The sequence below is a fragment of the Scaptodrosophila lebanonensis genome, unplaced genomic scaffold (assembly GCF_003285725.1).
Source record: "Scaptodrosophila lebanonensis strain 11010-0011.00,11010-0021.00 unplaced genomic scaffold, SlebRS2 tig00000001-arrow-pilon, whole genome shotgun sequence".
Lineage (NCBI taxonomy): Eukaryota > Metazoa > Arthropoda > Insecta > Diptera > Drosophilidae > Scaptodrosophila > Scaptodrosophila lebanonensis.
Genome location: NW_022060529.1, coordinates 22,530,763 through 22,550,703, shown reverse-complemented (window position 1 = coordinate 22,550,703; position 19,941 = coordinate 22,530,763). Strand labels below are relative to the sequence as shown.

The 19,941-nt window shown below is 38.5% G+C and overlaps 2 protein-coding genes across 4 annotated transcripts in view; both read left to right on the top strand.

The window, feature by feature from the left end:
• Window positions 1–3,974, top strand: part of LOC115620075 (semaphorin-2A) — a 32,596-nt gene extending 28,622 nt beyond the window's left edge. For all 3 annotated transcript variants that reach the window (XM_030513238.1, XM_030513240.1, XM_030513239.1), the window contains exons 11-15: window positions 712–1,048; window positions 1,135–1,298; window positions 1,655–1,807; window positions 1,870–1,978; window positions 3,033–3,974. In XM_030513238.1, coding sequence (XP_030369098.1) covers window positions 712–1,048; window positions 1,135–1,298; window positions 1,655–1,807; window positions 1,870–1,978; window positions 3,033–3,104 — 835 coding nt within the window. In that variant the 3' untranslated portion in view covers window positions 3,105–3,974. The remainder of the gene's footprint in view (window positions 1–711; window positions 1,049–1,134; window positions 1,299–1,654; window positions 1,808–1,869; window positions 1,979–3,032) is intronic.
• A 10,211-nt stretch (window positions 3,975–14,185) lies between these two features.
• On the top strand, window positions 14,186–16,093 carry LOC115631261 (cytosol aminopeptidase). The gene has a single exon (XM_030527976.1). It carries the CDS (start codon window positions 14,343–14,345, stop codon window positions 15,918–15,920), a length of 1,578 nt encoding a protein of 525 aa, XP_030383836.1. The 5' UTR covers window positions 14,186–14,342; the 3' UTR covers window positions 15,921–16,093.
• Window positions 16,094–19,941: the final 3,848 nt, after the last annotated feature.

The following is a 19,941-nucleotide window of genomic DNA, read 5'->3' as shown; positions in this document are numbered from 1 at the left end:
ACTTATTAAAATGCAATTATTTTGTGCCGAACATTAATTGAAATTATTCAACTTAATACTTAATTGTAATTTAATAGATATTCATTGCAAAAAAAAAAAAAACAAAATAACAACAACCGTTCAAAATGACCGCATTTATTGCGTGGCGATATTCAATCATAACGCTTCCATTTAAACATATACACAAGTATACATAAATACGAGTGTATGAGTGTGTGTGTGAGTGTGACACATAATTACCAGCCCGCATCCATTGCAGCTCCAGTCTTCTTTGCCGACTTCCCGCCAAATTGCGATTTCATGCATGGCATTTTAATACCTTAATTTAACGATAAACGCTCGCAAGCACAATACAGCCCAGCCCTTGATTCACATCGATATGTGGAGAGTACGAATTCGAATAATTTTTATTGGCGCCTTCCTGTCCGAATGCAGCTCACATAATGCGAAATATGCAGAGCAATAATAACAACAACAACAACAACAAGTTTCAAGTGAAAAAGCACACATTTTCGTATTTATTCATTAATATGCACGTCGTTTATCAAATTAAATAGGCATTAATTTTACGTTTTTGCATACGAATCCGAGATTCCATGACAGTATATGTATATTACACACACACACACAGAGAGTCAGGAACAATCGGCTATTAATGCCATAAGCGGCACATTGTTTCCAACGCTCATCATTACTTTTGTTATTTTCCAGAATAAAAATCGACATATTAAATCAAGAGTATACCGTCTATTATGTGGGCACCAATCTGGGTCGCATCTACAAAATCGTGCAGTATTACCGCAATGGCGAATCACTGTCCAAACTGCTGGACATCTTCGAGGTGGCGCCCAACGAGGCCATACAGGTAATGGAAATCAGCCAGACACGTAAATCGCTGTACATTGGAACAGATCATCGCATAAAACAAATCGATTTGGCAATGTGTAATCGACGTTATGACAACTGCTTCCGTTGTGTGCGTGATCCTTACTGCGGATGGGACAAGGAGGCGAACACGTGCCGTCCATATGAATTGGATCTGTTGCAGGTAAGTGAACGGCAACGGCAACAGCAGCGGCAACAACAACAACAACAACACAAAATACTATACATATGCAAAATACTTTCACACAGGATGTGGCCAATGAGACGAGCGACATTTGCGACTCGAGCGTGCTGAAGAAGAAAATAGTTGTCACCTACGGCCAGAGTGTGCACCTAGGTTGCTTTGTCAAAATACCCGAGGTGCTGAAAAACGAGCAGGTCACATGGTACCATCACTCCAAGGATAAAGGACGGTAAGTGAACTCAAATACAGTATTTCTACATTTTAGACAGACACTAGCTGCGAAAAGAAAAGAAACATAAGAAGGGACGATGAAATAGGCCAGAAATTGCAGCATTACTATTATTCCAAATATTTTTGAAATTATAGAGATCATTTTGATTGCAAAGTCTCTAAAGAGATAACGAAAGGAAAACGAAACATAATCGCAATATGGACCAGTGTACTTTTAATTTTGAAGGTGGCTGCTGAGCCCTCATTTTCCACCTAACCAAAACCCCACATTTTAATTGCAATCGGAAAATTGGGATTGTACCTCAATCTGTGTTTTGAATGAATAGTATGTAATTAATTATTAAACCGTTGCAGGTACGAGATCAAGTACAGTCCCACCAAATACATCGAGACCACGGAAAGGGGCCTAGTTGTGGTTTCGGTGAATGAGGCTGATGGCGGGCGGTACGATTGCCATTTGGGAGGTTCGTTGCTTTGCAGCTACAACATAACCGTCGATGCCCATAGGTAAGTTCGCCAAATAGAGTCTAATTTGCCACGATCCTTACTCTCACTGCACGATTGAACAGATGCACGCCGCCTAACAAAAGCAATGACTATCAGAAAATCTATTCGGATTGGTGTCACGAATTCGAGAAGTACAAAACTGCCATGAAATCCTGGGAAAAGAAACAAGCGGTAAGTTATTCGCTCGATTTCAATTACATAGCTACAGGTATTAGCGACTGACTAATGAGTCAGACTGGCTAGAAGGCAGCGCACACATGTCATAATAAATGATTAGCTTGGCAATTATTTTAATAGCCTCCTGCTTGCCAGCTCAGGCCAAACTGACAGTGGCGTCAAATCAAAAATGGCGTAAAGTAGTTAAGCTGTCATTATCTACACGGTTGGCCAGTGTGTCAGAACTAAGGAGCGGGGCAATCAAGTGTTCGCCAGCTGCTCGATTTTTGTGGTGGCGGCTCCTGTGGCCCATGACAGCAATAAAGGTGTGACCTGAATGCATGATAATTACCTTCTTTAACTTGCCCTCATCTACAGGGGCAAGCAATTAAAATGCAATCATTTTATAGCCCGCTAAGCACTTGTGTATATGTAACCTATGACTAGGCTCGCTTCGCATTCAAGTTGTCGCACAAATCAATCAAAATTCCCTTTACAAATAATGAGAAATATCCCTCAAAAAACTAACAAATCCAGTCCAAAATGTGGTCAACTTATATAGAAATGTAATGCTTCGGGGACTACTAATGGAGTATTTCGGAACAAGTGACCTCCCTCAATTAGTCCGCCAGTGTTTTATTTTTAGTTTCTATGACTAAAAGAAAATCAACAAACCAGCATAAATTAAATACGTCGGTATCATTTATCAGTACTATTTTATATATATTTTTATTTAACTTTATGATTCGTAAAATCAGCTCCAAATATACATAGCTTCTATACATCTCCTAAAATGTAAGGGTATATTGTTTTTGCTACCTAAGTTTGTAACGCCTATTAGGAAGCACTTATTGCATTTTTTGTTTTAATATGAAACCCAACTGCATATCAACAATATTGTTTGATTTATAAACCGCAATTAAGTAAGAATACGTAAAAATACATTTTTCAATGTTAGGTTTGTTAAAATAAATAAAGAAAATGTGAGTAATAATTACCTTTACTCCGGTGAAATGAACAACAACAATTACAAGTCCTTTATCTTATAATTTGTAATGTCTTTTCACAGCAATGCTCGACACGTCAGAACTTTAGCAGCAATCAGCACCCAAATGAGATATTTCGCAAGAACAATGTCTGATATCACGAACAACAAAAGTATGGGATAACAATCATCAGCAGCACGCCACCGGCAACGTCCATGAAACTTTTTCAATAATTTGTATTTTGTGAAGAGCAGCAGGAGCAGCACCAGCTACAGAGCCAACTGAAAGTTCCCCCAAAAAAAAAACAAAAAACAGAGCAAACGGCAAATCAAAACTCGAACAGCCTAATTTTAAACTCACTTGACGACCACAGGAACCACGCCCATGATACGTGTACAGCATCCAATTGGCGCTGAACTGATAGCATTAAGCACTAAGCATTCACTATACAACCAACGAACACGCATACATACACACACCAACACACCTACACACCTTCATACATCTACATACATAAATGCAACTTCCTAATATACTCGTACAAGGCACTTTTGAATAGAAAAAGAAAACAAAAACTTGTTAAACTTTTTGGTAGTTTAGCGCATACCTACATGCATACACCCATCCATACATACATACATACAGACATGCATGCATACATGTACACATATATGCATTCATACTTGTATACATATTTACCGTAGCATATGAATAAATACTTCCAATACAGTGCATTTATTAGCTGGCATTTATTATACATATATGCATATTTGTAATCTGAGCGCTACGAATGCGCCATCAGGTTGTAATAAATTTAAAGAAAAAAATCATAGACATACATACATACAAGTATATACCGCATAAATGAAATCCATAACAAAAAGAACAAATAGCTAGCAAGTTACAAGAATTTTAACAATCAGCTAACACTCGAAACATGCAAACAAAACAAAATCACTTCATATCGTTATTATAAAATAAAAATAAAAAACTAAATGTAATGCATACCATATATATAAGCATTTAAAAAGCAAATAGAAACCACTTCAAATAAAATTTAAAAAATGAAACCAAGTATTATATAACTAATTCGAATTAAATTTTCGCGCATGAACAATTTTACATTTTATATATTTAAATCAAATCGAATCAAATAAACGCAAAAGAAAACAAATGAAATACGAAAATAAATAAAAACAAACACTACAACCTAATTGTAAACGGAGAAGCAATGTGATGTTAAGTTTTGATAAATTTATTAATTGCCTATTTAAATGCAAATCGATAAAAGCATATGAAAAAGTTATACATATACAATTCACACACACAGATGCATACAAACATACAAACATACATTCAAGCATAAATAGCAGCCGCAGACGAAACGCACACAAAAAACAATATACAAGAATATATAAAGGTATATATACATATACATACTATACACACATACGAGTACATAATTAATGCTTCCAATGCGCTACTACATAAAATTAAATTTAACGTAGACTTTTGAACTTAATACACAACAATAACAATAACAACAAATACAAGCAATACTTGAATACATTTTAACAAATAAAGAAGAAGGTCATATTTATGTAGAAACAAGAATAATTAACTAAAATCAGTCCATAGTTTAAATAGGTCAAAGCATTAATAATTAACAGTAAAAGGTGATTCTTATTTGCGTTTGTGGGACATTTCACAAATTTGCTTTATTCAAATTTATGCTTTTGTTTGCACAAAACGCGCAGCAACCGAAAACAACAATAACAACAACCATCAACAACTGCCATTGCAATCTTAATAAATTGTATGTGTATTTGAGCAAATTGTTTGTATATTTTTAGGCTCGTTCTCGATTTTACAAGACAAAAGGTTAAAATAGTTTCTAACTGGCCAAGAATTATGCATTTTATTATGAATTTCTAGACAACACACTCTTCTATGTGTACTTAAGTTTATTCGACATTATACTAGATTGCTAAGCTAAACGTTTAGTTGTAAAAATTACATTTTTAATAAAAATTACTATAAAGAAATGCTATGTAGTATGTCTGTTTCACTTAAACTGCCCACTGAATTGTAGATAAAACCAATTCGCATTCAAGTTATGAGCTCGCCTTTCGTCAGCAGCGTCAACATTATTTTCCACTTAATTTGGAACTGAACAACAAAGGCGCCCACAAAAGGACTCGGCGGACCCCAAACGCCATACACAATGTTATCTGCACGCGCCCATGGTCCATGAGCTCTGACTTTAAGGAAAAAAGAAGCAGAAAACTTAATGCGCAAATAACAATGACAAAGGAATTAAAAAAGTTGTGAAAAGCAAAATTAAATCAGCAAAAAAAAAACACAGAAAAAAGCAGCAACAAACAACGTTGACCATAAAGCGCCTCCAAAAAATTACACGCCCTGTTGAAAATGCACAAAATAATTTGCCTAAGTTAATTTCACACTAAGATGGAAAAAAGCGAGGAGAATCCATGGCCATGTCCATGAAATTAGTATCAAAGCCAAATTAAAATACAAAATATTAAGAAAATGTGGGAAAAACTTAAAATGAAAGTCGAATGAAAGTAAAATAAAAATAAAAAATATCATAATGAAGATGAGCCGCCCTGTTGTTGACTATCAGTTGTTGGCAGGCAGACACACAGACACGCCATTGTTGGGGCACGGATGCACAGCTTGTTGCTCCTGGGGTGGACCGCAATGGCGACCAACTGGCCAGCGCCAGCGCCAGCATTGTGGCAGCTCAAGCATAAAATCTTGGAGGTTTTTGCTTTCGCGCTTCTTTATCTATTTCCATTTTGGAGCCCATCCTTAAGTACTTAGTTTGGTCTCTGGCGGCGTCGGTGGCTGTTGCGTGTAATCAACTGAATCACGATAACAATTTTAATGCTAATGCAGTCCAACTTGCACCGCCGAAACCAGCACCACCACCACCAAAGGCCCCAGCAGTAGCAGCAGAACACACATAATAAGCTACGACAGAATGTAAAAGTGAAATGTTATAAAAACTTCTAGCTGGCCTTCTCACATCTATTTGAACTCCATCCATAAAAGGTAGATATTTAACGTGCGTAAATTTCACCCCAAATTAGTATACTCTGCACCCGAAGCTTATTAGATGCTATAGAGTCAGAAAGAAATATCTGCGATTACTAATACGGGTTTTACACATCATTTAGGTAACACACTTAAAGGTTGCAAGGAAAGTATAAGAGCGGAAATGACTTTCTATTCACTCTCCTGTGTTTTTTCTTTCTGATTTCAGCTCGCTCCATTCCATTCTTGATTTGATTTTGGGTCCTCTTTCACTCTGCAGAAATTCAAAATGCCACTATTTCTAAAATACCACTAAATTGCGCAAAAGTAATTCTACCACTATTTCACATTTTATACAAATCGGTTAATCCATAAAAAAAAGGTATTAGTGTAAAAATTATTCTTCATCTTGCTTCTGCTATGCGCGAAGACCATCGGTGCAAGATTTTTAGATATTTTACAATCGACCGCGTTAATCAAATGAACAGAGTATATGACGAGATAAATCAACCGTTTGCTCATCTGTCTGTTAGTTTCAATAAGTTGTGTGTTTTAAAAAAAGTCAACTAATCTTACTAGTATGTGTTTCTAAATCGAATTTATACAACCTATCCAAAGGAATTTCCATAATTACGCAACAGTATTATATAACCAATAATTATTATATATTATATTGTCTTAATCCTGTAGGGGATCGTGTGGGCATACTCTCTGCCAAATTATTTTCATATTCAAAACAGTATGGCATTATGAAGTAGCTTTAAAAATACCATCGGAATTGGCCATAATTAAAATTACAAGATTCTATGCCTCGGAGGCAAAGGAACTCAATGGGAACACCGTACCATAAATATTTGTTGTTTGAATCGATTTTCAAATGTTTCAGTACATACATATACTCCAATGTAGTTATTTACATATACTCCAAAATAGTTATTTAATATAAGTAGTTGTTGAGTTTTGCACACATAATTAATTTCCATATGGCTTAAAAAATAATAATTTTTAACACAATAAGACATATGTATATGATTATAAGTTTTTGGTTTCCAAATACAATGAAAGTGTTGACTTTAACAAAATTAAAAAAACAGGTATGTTTGCTTTTTGTTTTGACATCCTTTGGTCCTACTAATTCGAGTTCTCTTACAGTTGTTTATACCAAATACATAGTAAATACTTATGAATCAAGTCTTTCGATTGTGCATGCGCCTTTGAGCGTTCTTTTAAGTTGCTTGGAATTCAAGTAAACGCATTATTTTCTTTGCTTACCTATTTTCAGCTTACGCGCATTTTTGCAAATACTCTCGCCGGTAAAGGTAATTAAAGGTCAAGTTGCTGCTTTCACGAACTCCGTAACTTTGAAAAATGCCGGTGCCGTGCAATGGGTCGAACCGGGCCCCCAATAAAACTGTCAGCAATACCGAAGGCAGGCAGGCAGGCAGGCAGTCCACAATGTTGCTATGAATATTTTCGCTTTTGTTCTTGAAAATTATCGCACAGCAAATAAATTTGCTGGAATCTGCGCCTGTCGCCTGTCGTTGCTGCTTTAGTGTTGGATGTTGTTGCTGTTGTTGTTGCCTTTCGTATCGCAATTGTTGTAATTGTTTTAGCAGCAACCTTTTTACGCACTTTTAGCTTGCGCACGGGTCGCCGGTGTCTTTGGAACGCCTCTGCGTCCCTGACCGCCGCCAGACGGTCCTCCTGGCTGCTTGAGCGTATTACCCAAATGGCTGTCAACACTTTGGCGCAAAAGCTTTTAGAATTCATTTGCGCCACCCCAACGACCTCACCCCTCCTCCTCCTCGGACCCGCTTGATGGCGCCTGTGGCCATTTTTCAGCGCTTTGTGTGCGAAGCTGCGTAATTTGGTGCTCATTATTTTATTGTGTCCAAGCGGCGCACGTTGCATGTTCAATTTCAATTTTAGTGGCCCGGGGCACAGTTAATCTTTTGCATTTTATGCCGCTCATTCTGCCTTTTAACGCGAAATGCTATTAAAAAGCAATTTCAAGTTTATGGCAAGTTTTCCGGGAAGATAAAGAGTCGGATTTTGGGCCTCTCAAGTGTGTTTTGTTGGTCTCAGTCTACATCCTTGGCTCTGCCCTTAACACCTGCTTTAAGTTCAGGCGCCATATTCCAGCATTGATTGGATTACTCATTATCATTAATACCTCGTGATGTGCACGCATTTATTTATTTTTTAATTAAGAGTTACTGGTGAAAATATGTTAAATATTTGCATATTGAATGACCGCACAGTTCGCGGCAGTCCATTACAAATATTTGCCATAATTACGCAATGATATTACAATTATACAATTAATTTAACAATCTTCTTTTGCGGCAAAAATGTTAAAAATGTAACTTTACATCGAATGCCGACTCTTAAGTTTCGGGAATGGGTTGCAGTTGCAATTAATTTGAATGCCGCAAGGTTGCTTGGCAATTAGCCTGGTTGGATTGCTCGCTAAACCATGACAGTAGCAACTGAGGCGCAACAGACCGTAAGTGTTTGCGTCTGAGTACACTGAAATTTACTTAAGCAACACACACACACATACACTAACACACAGAAATTGCAAGCAAAGCTACTGTGGCAACAATAACGCCGATCACAAGCTGCACAGTGGTCGAAACTAGCTACAATTTGATCCGCGATCTCCTTATATTTATTAAATGTTGTATTCCAGAAGTTATTGGTATTTCGCTATTTTTCACGGTAACGCTAAATTTATTAATTAGTTTAACATTCAATATATGATGGTCCATACATTGGTTTCTTCTTAGTAGTCGATAAGGAGGTTCTTTTTAAAAATTCAAAAGAATACATTAATCAATTATTTTCGGTATGTTTTTGGCTTAGTCAAGTCCAATCATTCCCACTATTTATGGAATACCATTTCATTCAAGTGGCTGCCTCGGCTAGCTTAGCAGTAGCTCATCCTTTTAATCCAGTTTTTCTAAGCCTTGGTGACGGTTTCTGGCTGTATCTCAGGAATGTTTGTTAAATTGTTAAATTATTAGCATGGGTTAAAGAAAACATGAAATGTAGAAGCAAAATCAAAAAATATTGTTCTTTATAGAAAATGCAACAAGTCACACTGTAGAAAGCTGTAGAAGAAAATGTTCCACTAAATACAACTACTTTATGCAACCTCTAGATTCCAAGGCATTATTCACTCATTAAAATTCGAGTATAGATGCAAATTGGTGAAACAACATCTAGTCGCTGTTAATCTTTTAGTTTTGGAGGACAGACTATTTCTAAGAAATTTTATACATGTTACAAAATTTAATTTCAATTTATTTACAGCAACGGCATTGAAAATAAATTATGTGTATATTGGTCACACACACTGTAGACCAATAACAGAATACAACTTTATATATTATATACAAACCGCAGGAGACTAAATTTTAAATAAATTAAAAAATAAAGTTATGTTAGGATAGCTGTCTTGAAAGTCTGTTCAAAGTATTGGAGGCAGCCAGGCAAATTATACTGTATCTTAATTGGACTTAGCCTATTATCATGAATATTGGCATAAGAACACGTACATATGCACTAACGAAATTTAATTGGGGACAAAGTAGGTATTATAGGTGGACAAGTAATTGTTATTTAAGCTAAGCATAGAGAGAGAAAGAGAGATATGAGATATGGATATGAAGTAAAAGATTAGAGTAGAACATAAAATACGAAGACGGCTCTTGTTAAGCAATGTTCTATTTGTGACAGCTTCTAATTTTATTTCACACAGAATTCCAATGCAATATTTTGAGAAATGCATTCCTCGAATGATTTATAGCAAATAGAATTAAATAAACAATTAAACGGTCTGCCTTCGAATGCTTCAGATGATTAACGATTAGATGGTCCAGATAATCGCAATAGCTAAAAGTGACAAATTTTGCCAGCTTTGCTCTTGAAAGTGGACCACTGTAAGGCATGGCGAGCGAATAGGATGTACGGCATTGCACATACGCAGCCTTAACCAGCCTCTGCTGGTGTTGCTGTTGTTGTTGTTGTTATTGTTGGACTAGTAAGGCCTTGTTTCACTTGTTCGCTTGTTTTGGGTTTATTTTTTCAGCTTTGGCCCTTTTTTGGGCACACACAGAAACTTGGACTCGCAATTAAAAACTGGGCAGCATTCTCACATGTAATCCGCTTAATAAGGAGCTTCTGGGTCTTTGGCAGCGGCAACTGGAACTGCAGTATCAAGTGCACCCAAAAAGTGTTCATGCGTGAGGCTTACTTACACACTCGTTCACACACACACATACACGTACATTCACGTTATACACGCACATTTACACATTCACACAAGGTGCGCCATTTTGAACAGCCCTCCGGGCTACAAATTGTACGAGTATGAGTGCGAGTGTGAGTGTGTTAACTGAAGCCAGACAAAGTGCACGGCTCAAAGTTGAGAGCCTTGCTAAGTTATTGCCTAAGCATTCCTCTCTATGGCCGCCAGTTATTTGTTAAAGCTTGCCTCATTTGGGGCCTTCAAATGCATTAAAGTCGCTCCGTTCCGTTCCATTTCCAGTCCTACTACCATTCCCATTCCCATTCCCATGCCCTGGTAATCTCAGCGATTCATCTTGATTTCATTGTCTGTTGTCTGCATGCCAAAAATATCAACCACATGGGCGGTAAACTTATGTGGCCACCAGCTCGGACTGCCACCTGGGCGAGCATGTTGACCAACAAGACCAAAGATTGCGCTTTGGCCAAAACACAAATCGCAAATCGCATGCAAACGAGCTTATCTGCAGACACATTGCTGCATAATTCCAACTGAGCGCGCAAAGACAAATGTTAATTTAAAATGAAATACTTTGAACTATTCAACCTGTCCAAATATTTTATCATCAAATACACGGCCACGCTTATGAGTGGCCTCCAACTCGACTGCACTCCCCTCCCATCCGCCAGCACTCCAACACAGAGCTTGACAATATGCCAGGCACAAGGAGGCTAAGCGACGGCAACTGTGGTCAGGACACAAGCTAAACCACAAGCTGTCTGTCCGCCTCCTCAACTGCCTTGGTGAATGCAGCGCTGCAGGACATGCTAGGCAAAGTTTTCGTGTGCAGGAAGCTGACGGTCAGGCTAGCTCCTGTCTGTGAATTTGTCTGCCTGTCCGTTCATTCTCTTGTGCCTTGTTCCATGTCCTCTGGCTGCTTGCTTGGCTGGTTGGCTGGTTGGTTTGCTTAGTCGCTTGGTGTTATCAAGCGAGCAGGTCAAGCGCAAAGGTGAGAAATAACAAAATTTCAAATTTTGTTACCGGCTACAATTCCACATACAAGAACGCAAATTCAATTTGATTTGCTGAACTGGATCCGTCGCAGCTCGAAAATGTGTTAACCACAGTGATATTATTTATATTATATACCCTAAAATAATCAGATTGGGTACAACTATTATGAAATGTTTTTGAAAGTCTACTTTTGCTGCGATCAAAAATATATTCGAAAGTATATTTTAAAGCTTTTTACATTTTGACTGGGCTTTGCGAGCTATTTTGGATTGCGACTACCACCACAAGGAACTGCAATTGTAAATTTGGGTCAACTTTCATTTGTGCCATTTTCCTCATTAATTAATTGCAAGTATAACGAGGACAAAAAACATACAAGGTAGAAATAAAGCTGCCTATTTTTATAATTATTCTAGCAAGCTGGCTTGGCAATTTGTTATTGTTGTCGGAATATCCGATTCAGCAGACACGAAAAATACAATAATATTTACAAATATGTGAAAAAACTAAATTCGGCTTTGAATTATTGTATACATTATGTGTAGAATAAATATTATTTTACCAAAATTAAAAAATATATGATAGTCAAAATTGTAGTGAACAAATTGAATTCAACTCACATAACTGGTGAATGAATGCACATTTGCCTGTGTATGTATCTGTGTGCAGAGATTATAGTACATTCCTTTAAAATTGGCTTATCTTGATGAAACCGAAGTAATTGTCAAATTTAATTAAAAAACCGCACGAATTAAATAAAGTCAACACTAGCAGGGGAGTAGGAGGAAGAGGGGAAATTCACTTATATGCGTAGTACCTAAGGGCATCTGGGTGCAAACTAGGCGTGTGTAGCTCTTAAAGTCTCTGAAAAATTGGCTAAAGCGACTCGTCTTGCCATGTTGATCAAAAATATATATACGAGTGGACTTTGTGTGGTATGCCACGCTTCCTGCTACCTACACTTTATATCAAATCACCTATGTATAAGATGTTGAAGAAAAGAAATTCATATGTGAAGAGCGAGCCGCATTCAGTGTAGTTCTGTGGAGATTGTAAAATCTTTTTCAAACTTTGCAAATAGTAGTTCTTGTTCTTTGTTGTCGATAATATCAAATACTATATATGAACCGAGTATAGTACTCTCCATCTTTAAGCTAGTTCGGTCAACCAGAACAACACAGCACCATCGCACACACTTACAAAAAAGTAGCTAGGCTCATAATGGCTTTCAACCTGGCTCCTCTGCTCTCTTTTGCTTGTTCAATGAGAGTCAAATATTTAGTGGCCGGAGTATGTACATAAGAGCATGTACATAGGTGTGTATATAGATAAATATGTGTGTGTGTGTCCGTATGTGCATTGGGCCACAGCTATTTGCTTAGTTTTCTGCTTACTTATGGAACGTTGTCATTTGTATGCATATTCATAGATTTGTGCTCTCTGTCTTGTTGATTTAAATTGAATTCAATTTTCACTGCTGGCTGGCCAAATATTTGAGCATGCAAAACAAGATAAGCATTATTTCAATTATAGAATACATTTGTATGAACTTCGGCCAGAATTATAGAAAAGTAATTGCATTTCAACTTTACTTTAACACCTTTAAAGAAAAAACAAATATTTTTGATTAACGCCGGCAACACTTTGAACGCACACACTTGTTTATTCGCGCCAAAAATTAAGCACAATTAGTGCTAATTCACTGACTTGGAAAATTAATTGTGAGCTGCACTGCGTTTACTGCTGTCCCTATAGCTGTTGTTGTTGTTGTTGTTGTTGTTACTTTTGTTGCTGTTGTGCATTTGGCGCGCTTTTTATGACTCTCTCCGGCAACTAATTAAAATTCATATGACACTTTTGCGCCTTCCATTTGCAGAATTTTTACTCATTATGTGCTCGTTTTTTTAATGCTTGGTAAGCCGCTTAAAAAGGTCACAAATGTCTGGTTGCCGGTAATTGCAAAAACAATCTGAGTGTAAGAGAGAAAGGACCTGTAAATTAGCAGGTGTTGCGAAGAACTGAGAGCCATGTTAGTTAAAGTTGCGGCCTAATAATAGATGTCTAGTGCCTGTTTTGCTTCAAATTACACAGTTTGTTTATTGTACCTAGACGAGCATTTATTTTTGCCGATGTGATTTAATCTTCGTAAATTAATTTGTGTCCACACCATGCAAGGCCGATATCAGATAATGCTTGACCACCCGAAAGGCATATCTATCTAAAAGTAGGGAACCTGTACGCCTCATTTTGAGTGTTAATCGAAACGAGATCTCATGGACTTTAATGTGGCACTATTGCTGATTTGTCAGGTGCTTCCTGAGCCTCCAAACTCTGGGCATCACAATATAATTTTCGACACGTACACATATTCTGATCTCCAAGGCTTCGAGTACGATTATAAATATATTCAGAGAAACAGTTTTGTACACATTGAGTTAATATAGTAGATATACATACTTAGTTCAGTGCAATTATTATTAATTATTACTTAAACTGCTGCAGCTAATGAATAGACTAAGTATATAGCATAGGCAGAATAATTATCATTACATAGCCGAACTAAGCCGAACTATCTAATTTATTGATCACAATATTCTTTATTTTGCAGTACTGTTGTAAAATTAAAACCATTTTAGAATCCTAATTAAGCATATTAAGCCAAAGTTTATTGACTTAACTTTTTATATTTGCACGATTACTCGATTACGTTTCAATAATGAACGTAGCAGTGGAATCCCATGGGCTAGCAATTCAGGAAACTTCCCTTTAGATAATGTTAGACAAAGCCAACTGTTTCCAAGTCACCTTCAACAAAAATATGTGACCAACATGTAGACATTTATATTGCTGTCATTCCAGTTTCGAATTTTAAAACATTAAATCGGTAGTCGGGTTCATTTCCGTGTAGCATGTCGGACTGAGCACAGATACAAAATTTTCAGTAAATTAGAAAAAAATCTCTATAAACAGGAAAAAACGAAAAATTCAGATTTTACAAAATTATTAGTAAACAGCGTTCGAAGTATTTTTAATTTTTTTAGACTAACGTGCGCAGTAATACTGAATCGAAATGCCTTCATATCGCGACTTCTGTTTGGCCAGAGCGACCACCCGCTTGCTCACATATGAGCGCGTCGCGATTCCTCGGATTATCCGGACTTACACGTCCAAGTGTAAAAAGCCCAAGGGAGTGGTCGTAGGTGTCTATTTGAAGGAAGGCGACAAGCCGGCCAAGATGACTGGTAGCGGTATGGCTATGGATGATGCAATGGGCGGCAAGATGGGCCAACTAATCCGGGAGCGCGGCTTAGATGGCACGCCCGGAAAGGGTCTGTTGTTCAGTGGACTAGAGGGCGAATACAATGCTGTTGCCGTAGTGGGAGTGGGCGCGTCAAACGCTTCCTACAATGAGTTGGAGGAGCTTGACGAGGGCATGGAGAATGTGCGCATTGCTGCTGCCACTGGCGCACGAGCTCTGCAGCTGCAACGGATGGATGAGGTTCACGTAGATGGCATGGACTATCCGGAGCAGGCGGCCGAGGGTGCTGCCTTGGCCGTGTGGCGGTACAACGCGAACAAGCGCAAAAAGTACCGCCTGCCCACTCCGAAGCTGGACATGTATGGCAGTGGCGATCACGATGCATGGGTGCGCGGCCTCTTCAAGGCTGAATCACAGAATCTGGCGCGGCGTCTCAGCGACACGCCAGCCAATCAGATGACGCCCTCCATTTTTGCGCAGGCAGCAGTGGACGCGCTCTGTCCCTGCGGCGTCAGCGTGGAGGTGCGCTCCATGGACTGGATCGAGGACATGAATCTGAATTCATTTCTGATGATTGCCAAGGGCTCCTGCGAGCCGCCCCTACTGCTAGAGTGCTCCTACTGCGGCACTTCGCCCGAGGACAAGCCCGTGCTGCTGCTGGGCCAGGGCATCACCTTCAACAGCGGCGGCCTGTGCCTGAAACCCAAGAAGGGCATGGACGTGTACAGGGGCTGCATGGCGGGTGCTGCCGTTTGCGTGGGGGTGTTGCGTGCCGCCGCAGCCCTATCGCTGCCCTTGAACATATCAGCGGTGTTACCTCTATGCGAACACATGCCCTCTGGTATGGCGGTCAAGTGCGGCGATGTGGTCACCCTGCTGAATGGCGTCACCATGGGTATCAAAGATGTCGGCAAGGCGCCTGTGGTCATGCTAGCAGATCCACTGCTCTATGCGCAGGCCACTTACAAGCCGAAGCTGCTCATAGACGTGGGAACGGTGGCGAGAGGCGTGGATCATGGTCTAGGTGGCAGCGCAACTGGTCTGTGGACCAACTCCAAATATGTTTACAATCACTTCCGCAAGGCCGGCGCACTCACGGGCGATCGTGTGTGGCGCATGCCGCTCTTCCGCTACTTCAGAGAGATTGTGACCAAGAACACCACTTACGATCTCAGCAACACCGGACGCGGACCGGCCTCGTCTTGTCTGGCGGCCGCCGTTCTCCATACCTTGGTGCCTTGCATTGACTGGGCACATTTGGATATTCGCGGCACAGGCATGGTGACCAAGATTAATACCTTGCCATATCTGCTGAAGGAACGCATGACCGGCCGTCCCACGCGTACCATCATCCAGTTCATGTACCAGATGGCCTGTGGCCAGAACTAGGGCTTTTTTTGATGGGTCCGCTCATCAACAATCCCAGACGATCAACATCCTCTTGGTAGTTTCATATGTCCTCGTAGTTCAAATGGACTTATGCGCGTTTCCATATTTGAGATCTGTTGCAATCAGTAACTTTGTTTTGGCCCCGCTATGAATAAATGTGGAAATTTGTGCAATCATTGGCGTATTCACTAGAGAATTTTGGTCGGTTACCAACTGCGAGACTATTCACTGACCACAGTTACTAGCTGGTGAACGCACAGATATTTTGCATGCAAAGATACAGATCAGTCAAGCCTTCAATTCGCATAGAGCAGAGAATTTCTTGCATTACATAGAAAGCCATCTTGTTATTACGATTGTCAGCACAGGTTTTGTTGTTTTCAGTTCGATTAATATATTGAAATTAAAAGACAATAATAAGTTGAATAGACTGCCTTATTTTCAGAAAAATAGAAATTTAATCTATTTTTCTTGGTAATACATTTGTTACCGAAGTATATATGTATGTATATAAATATATAAACAATAATACAATTGCCATTTCAATGTCTTCGCTGAATAATAGGAGTGGCGTAGAATTCTACAACGATCAACGGCCTGTGGCCGTGGTTTTTATTTAAATGTTTTTTAAGTTTAATTATATTTTGATTACACTTGCTGAACAAAATGAATTCGCTTAAGTGAAGAATGGCTTCAAAAATTGTCCACTAACGGAAATTTTGTACGCCATCAGCTGTGAACCTCCGAAGTATGACGAATGAAAATTAATATTTCTATTAATATTATTTAGTTGTTAATGAGTTAATATATAAACAAATCAATGCCTAAAATACTTGTTAACTTTTAATGTTTTGATGCCTTGCGTTTAAGTTGAAATGTGTGAATAATTAAATAAAAAATTAAAGAAAATTACACTTTTTCGCTACTGAAAGCTTACTTGCATGAAACCCTTATTCATTTACATTATCTCTTTTCAGGTAATTTCACTTATCCAAAAATACGATTTATAAAATTTTTAGTTGTCTATGCACTTACATCCGCTTCCGATAAGGTTTTCTTGTGTTGGGAAACAGAAGCCGTCAGCCGGTAGCTTACTATTAAGTTTCCATTCCAACATTTTACTTTAAAAGTGAATTTGTCATTAAGCACATATTCATACAAAAGCTAATGTAATTCCAAAAATGAATTATGCTTAAATGCTAAAATATGCTGCAACAATTTGCAACATTTGGGTATTTATTAAATAATATGTAATGTCCAATTTTCAGTGGCAAAAGTTTGTTTATTCAATTTTGAGGCAGCAAGCAATTTCACACGATTCAGGTCGAAGCTTCGCACTAGCTATTAGCATGAACATTTTGGATTGCACATAAATAAAATTCTATAAACGAGTCAATGCATCAACTTGTCGAATGGACAACTTTATGGCAGCTGTGCGTTGGAAAATGCAATGTTTTATAAACTTTCGCACACGCTCACAAATTCTATGCACTTTCAGTTTATTTTGCTCGAACTTATCTGGAAAGTACAGAAGTCACGAAAATGGCACGTTGAACTGGCAACACTTCCTCCTTCAATTTTTGCAATGGCAGTATTAACAAGGATGAAATGTGCATGTAGGGATGCAACCTGTACACACATAAGTAATTTACACATTTTGTTGATTGCCGTCGAATGCTGAAAGTTTTTTCTATAAGTAGAGAAAAATTCCACACCTACTATTGCACACGGCTACTATTTGAACAATAGAATTACAACTATCGAGTGAAGATATTATGACATTTATTAATTTTCTTTTTTTTTCTTTTTTATTCAATTTTGTGTTGCGAATCCATAACGTGACAGTCAGAGTTTTTTTTTAAATACCACACGTACATCTGAAAAATGGGAATACCTTTTATGAAGCTTATTCAATTTCGTAAATGTTGAGCTAAAACTGATTAAATGCCTTTCCAACTAGATTGGATTTTTAAAACTTGAACGGAATTATTGTTGAAAGTGAAGAATAAACGATTAGATTTCTGTATTATTACTAATACAGTTGATTCAAAGGGTTTTTAGGCAGCGCTTTACGAAAACCTTGGCATTTTGATTGCGTTCGGTTTAAAAGTCAATGTGAACAATCACGTCCTATCGTTATTATATCATTATTATTTTAATTGTTGATTTCTCTGATTGTTATTGAAAATCAATTTTTTCAAATTCATAAACAAGAGCCTTGGGTATATTTACTTGCCATGTCTTGCCAATATTAAAGATCTTTTCCCTAGTTGAATCTTAATAAGCTGTAAGCCAGAGTCTCAGCTAATATTGTAAATGTCGAAGCTTAAGCAAACATTTCATTATTTTCGCTGGTAATTTGTTACACTTGGCTCATTTCCTTCTCACACACTCCCCTCTGCTCACGATTTAGCTCTCGCGTTTTCCCACTCCTTGACTGTCTGCCATTTTCAATTACGCGTTGCTCGAGTCTGAGTCATGCCAGTGCCTCTTCTATGTCTTTATGCGGATATATGTATACATGTACGTGCAGGTGTTGATTGAAGCGCAAATCAAATTTACCGACATAAACGTTTTCAGCGACACCTTCAAACGCAAGACGCACAAAAGTATGCTATGCAAAGTGTTGGGAGCACGCGCTGGCAAGTGTGTGCGTGTGTGTGTGTGTGTGTGTGTATGTGCAGATGGTGGATGGGGATGGATAGAGGGGGTAGAGGCTTAGCTTAGCAGCGGCTGGAATTGCTATTTTCAATTTCGTACTATATAAATGTTGTCTGATTAGTTTGGCATCAACTGATTTGCCCACATTTGACAGCGTGTCTTAAGTTTTTTTTTTCCGAGTCGAGACCAGATGTGTGTCTACTCTTTGACACGACAGCTGCAGCTTATGCCAGCTTTCAGTTCATCAAATCGGCAAAGCTGACGAATGGCAAAACATCAAACCGTCAATTCGCACGCGCCTTCCTATCCCTTTGTATTTTCAACCTATCTGATTTATGCTTTGATCTTGCCGAGAAAATCAAAATACATACGACTATAGTAAAACGTCTGAGGCCATTGCAATGCCTTCGACTTTATTGTTGGAGACATTTATGCAATCAAATTTGTGGCATTTATGCATTGTTGACTCAAGCGCATGTGTCCTATTTCCATGTTGATTTAGTTGACCATAACATAACATTACTTCCAATTACGGCTTTCAGCTTTGCAGCTGCAGCAGTTACGAGTACAGCTGCAGCTCTACATAAATGCCAAATGCTTCAATCAATATTTAATTTGCCACGACCAGGTTAGGTAGAGCATTGGTCAAATATACGCCATTTGTTTGCACAATGAGCAGCATTTTGACTGCCAACATTTGCAGAGCCCACCAGCAGCCCAACGTCATGGCCACTAATTTCCAAGCCAGCCATGTTTGTCTGCTCACGAAATGCCTGTAACTCTCACTATGTACCGACAACATATGTATGTGTGTGTGCCTGTGTGTGTTTGCTTGTGTGCAAAATCAAATTTAATCTTGCTTTCAAATGTCAAATTGCAAACTGCTTGATTGCATATTTGTACCTCAAGCCCTTCACATCAGCTGCCAACTGCAAGTGGCAATTGCATTGTGGAGTGAGGGCCTGACACATTGTTTTATTTATATAATGATATCGCAGCCTGATCCTTGCTACGAGTATTTTTATGGCAGTTCCTCTTACGACTGCAACTCAACTTGCAGCTAGCAATTGGCATCAGGGCATCGAGAGCCTTGTTTCAAATTCATTTGCTACTTTGATTAATTAATGCTAATTTACGAAAATTCAGTTTTGCCATTAGCCCACACTGCCTCTTTGCGATTAAATAATGTATGTGTGTGTGTGCTTAATTTACTGCTTTTGTGGCAACACAAAATCCTATCGCTGTGCACAGCCTCTATCCTGAATACGCAGCCAACAATTTCCTAGCCACTTAAGCATCTTCCAGTGTCAAGTGGTAAGTGGCAAATGGCATGGGGTTCAACAACAACACCCATTATACA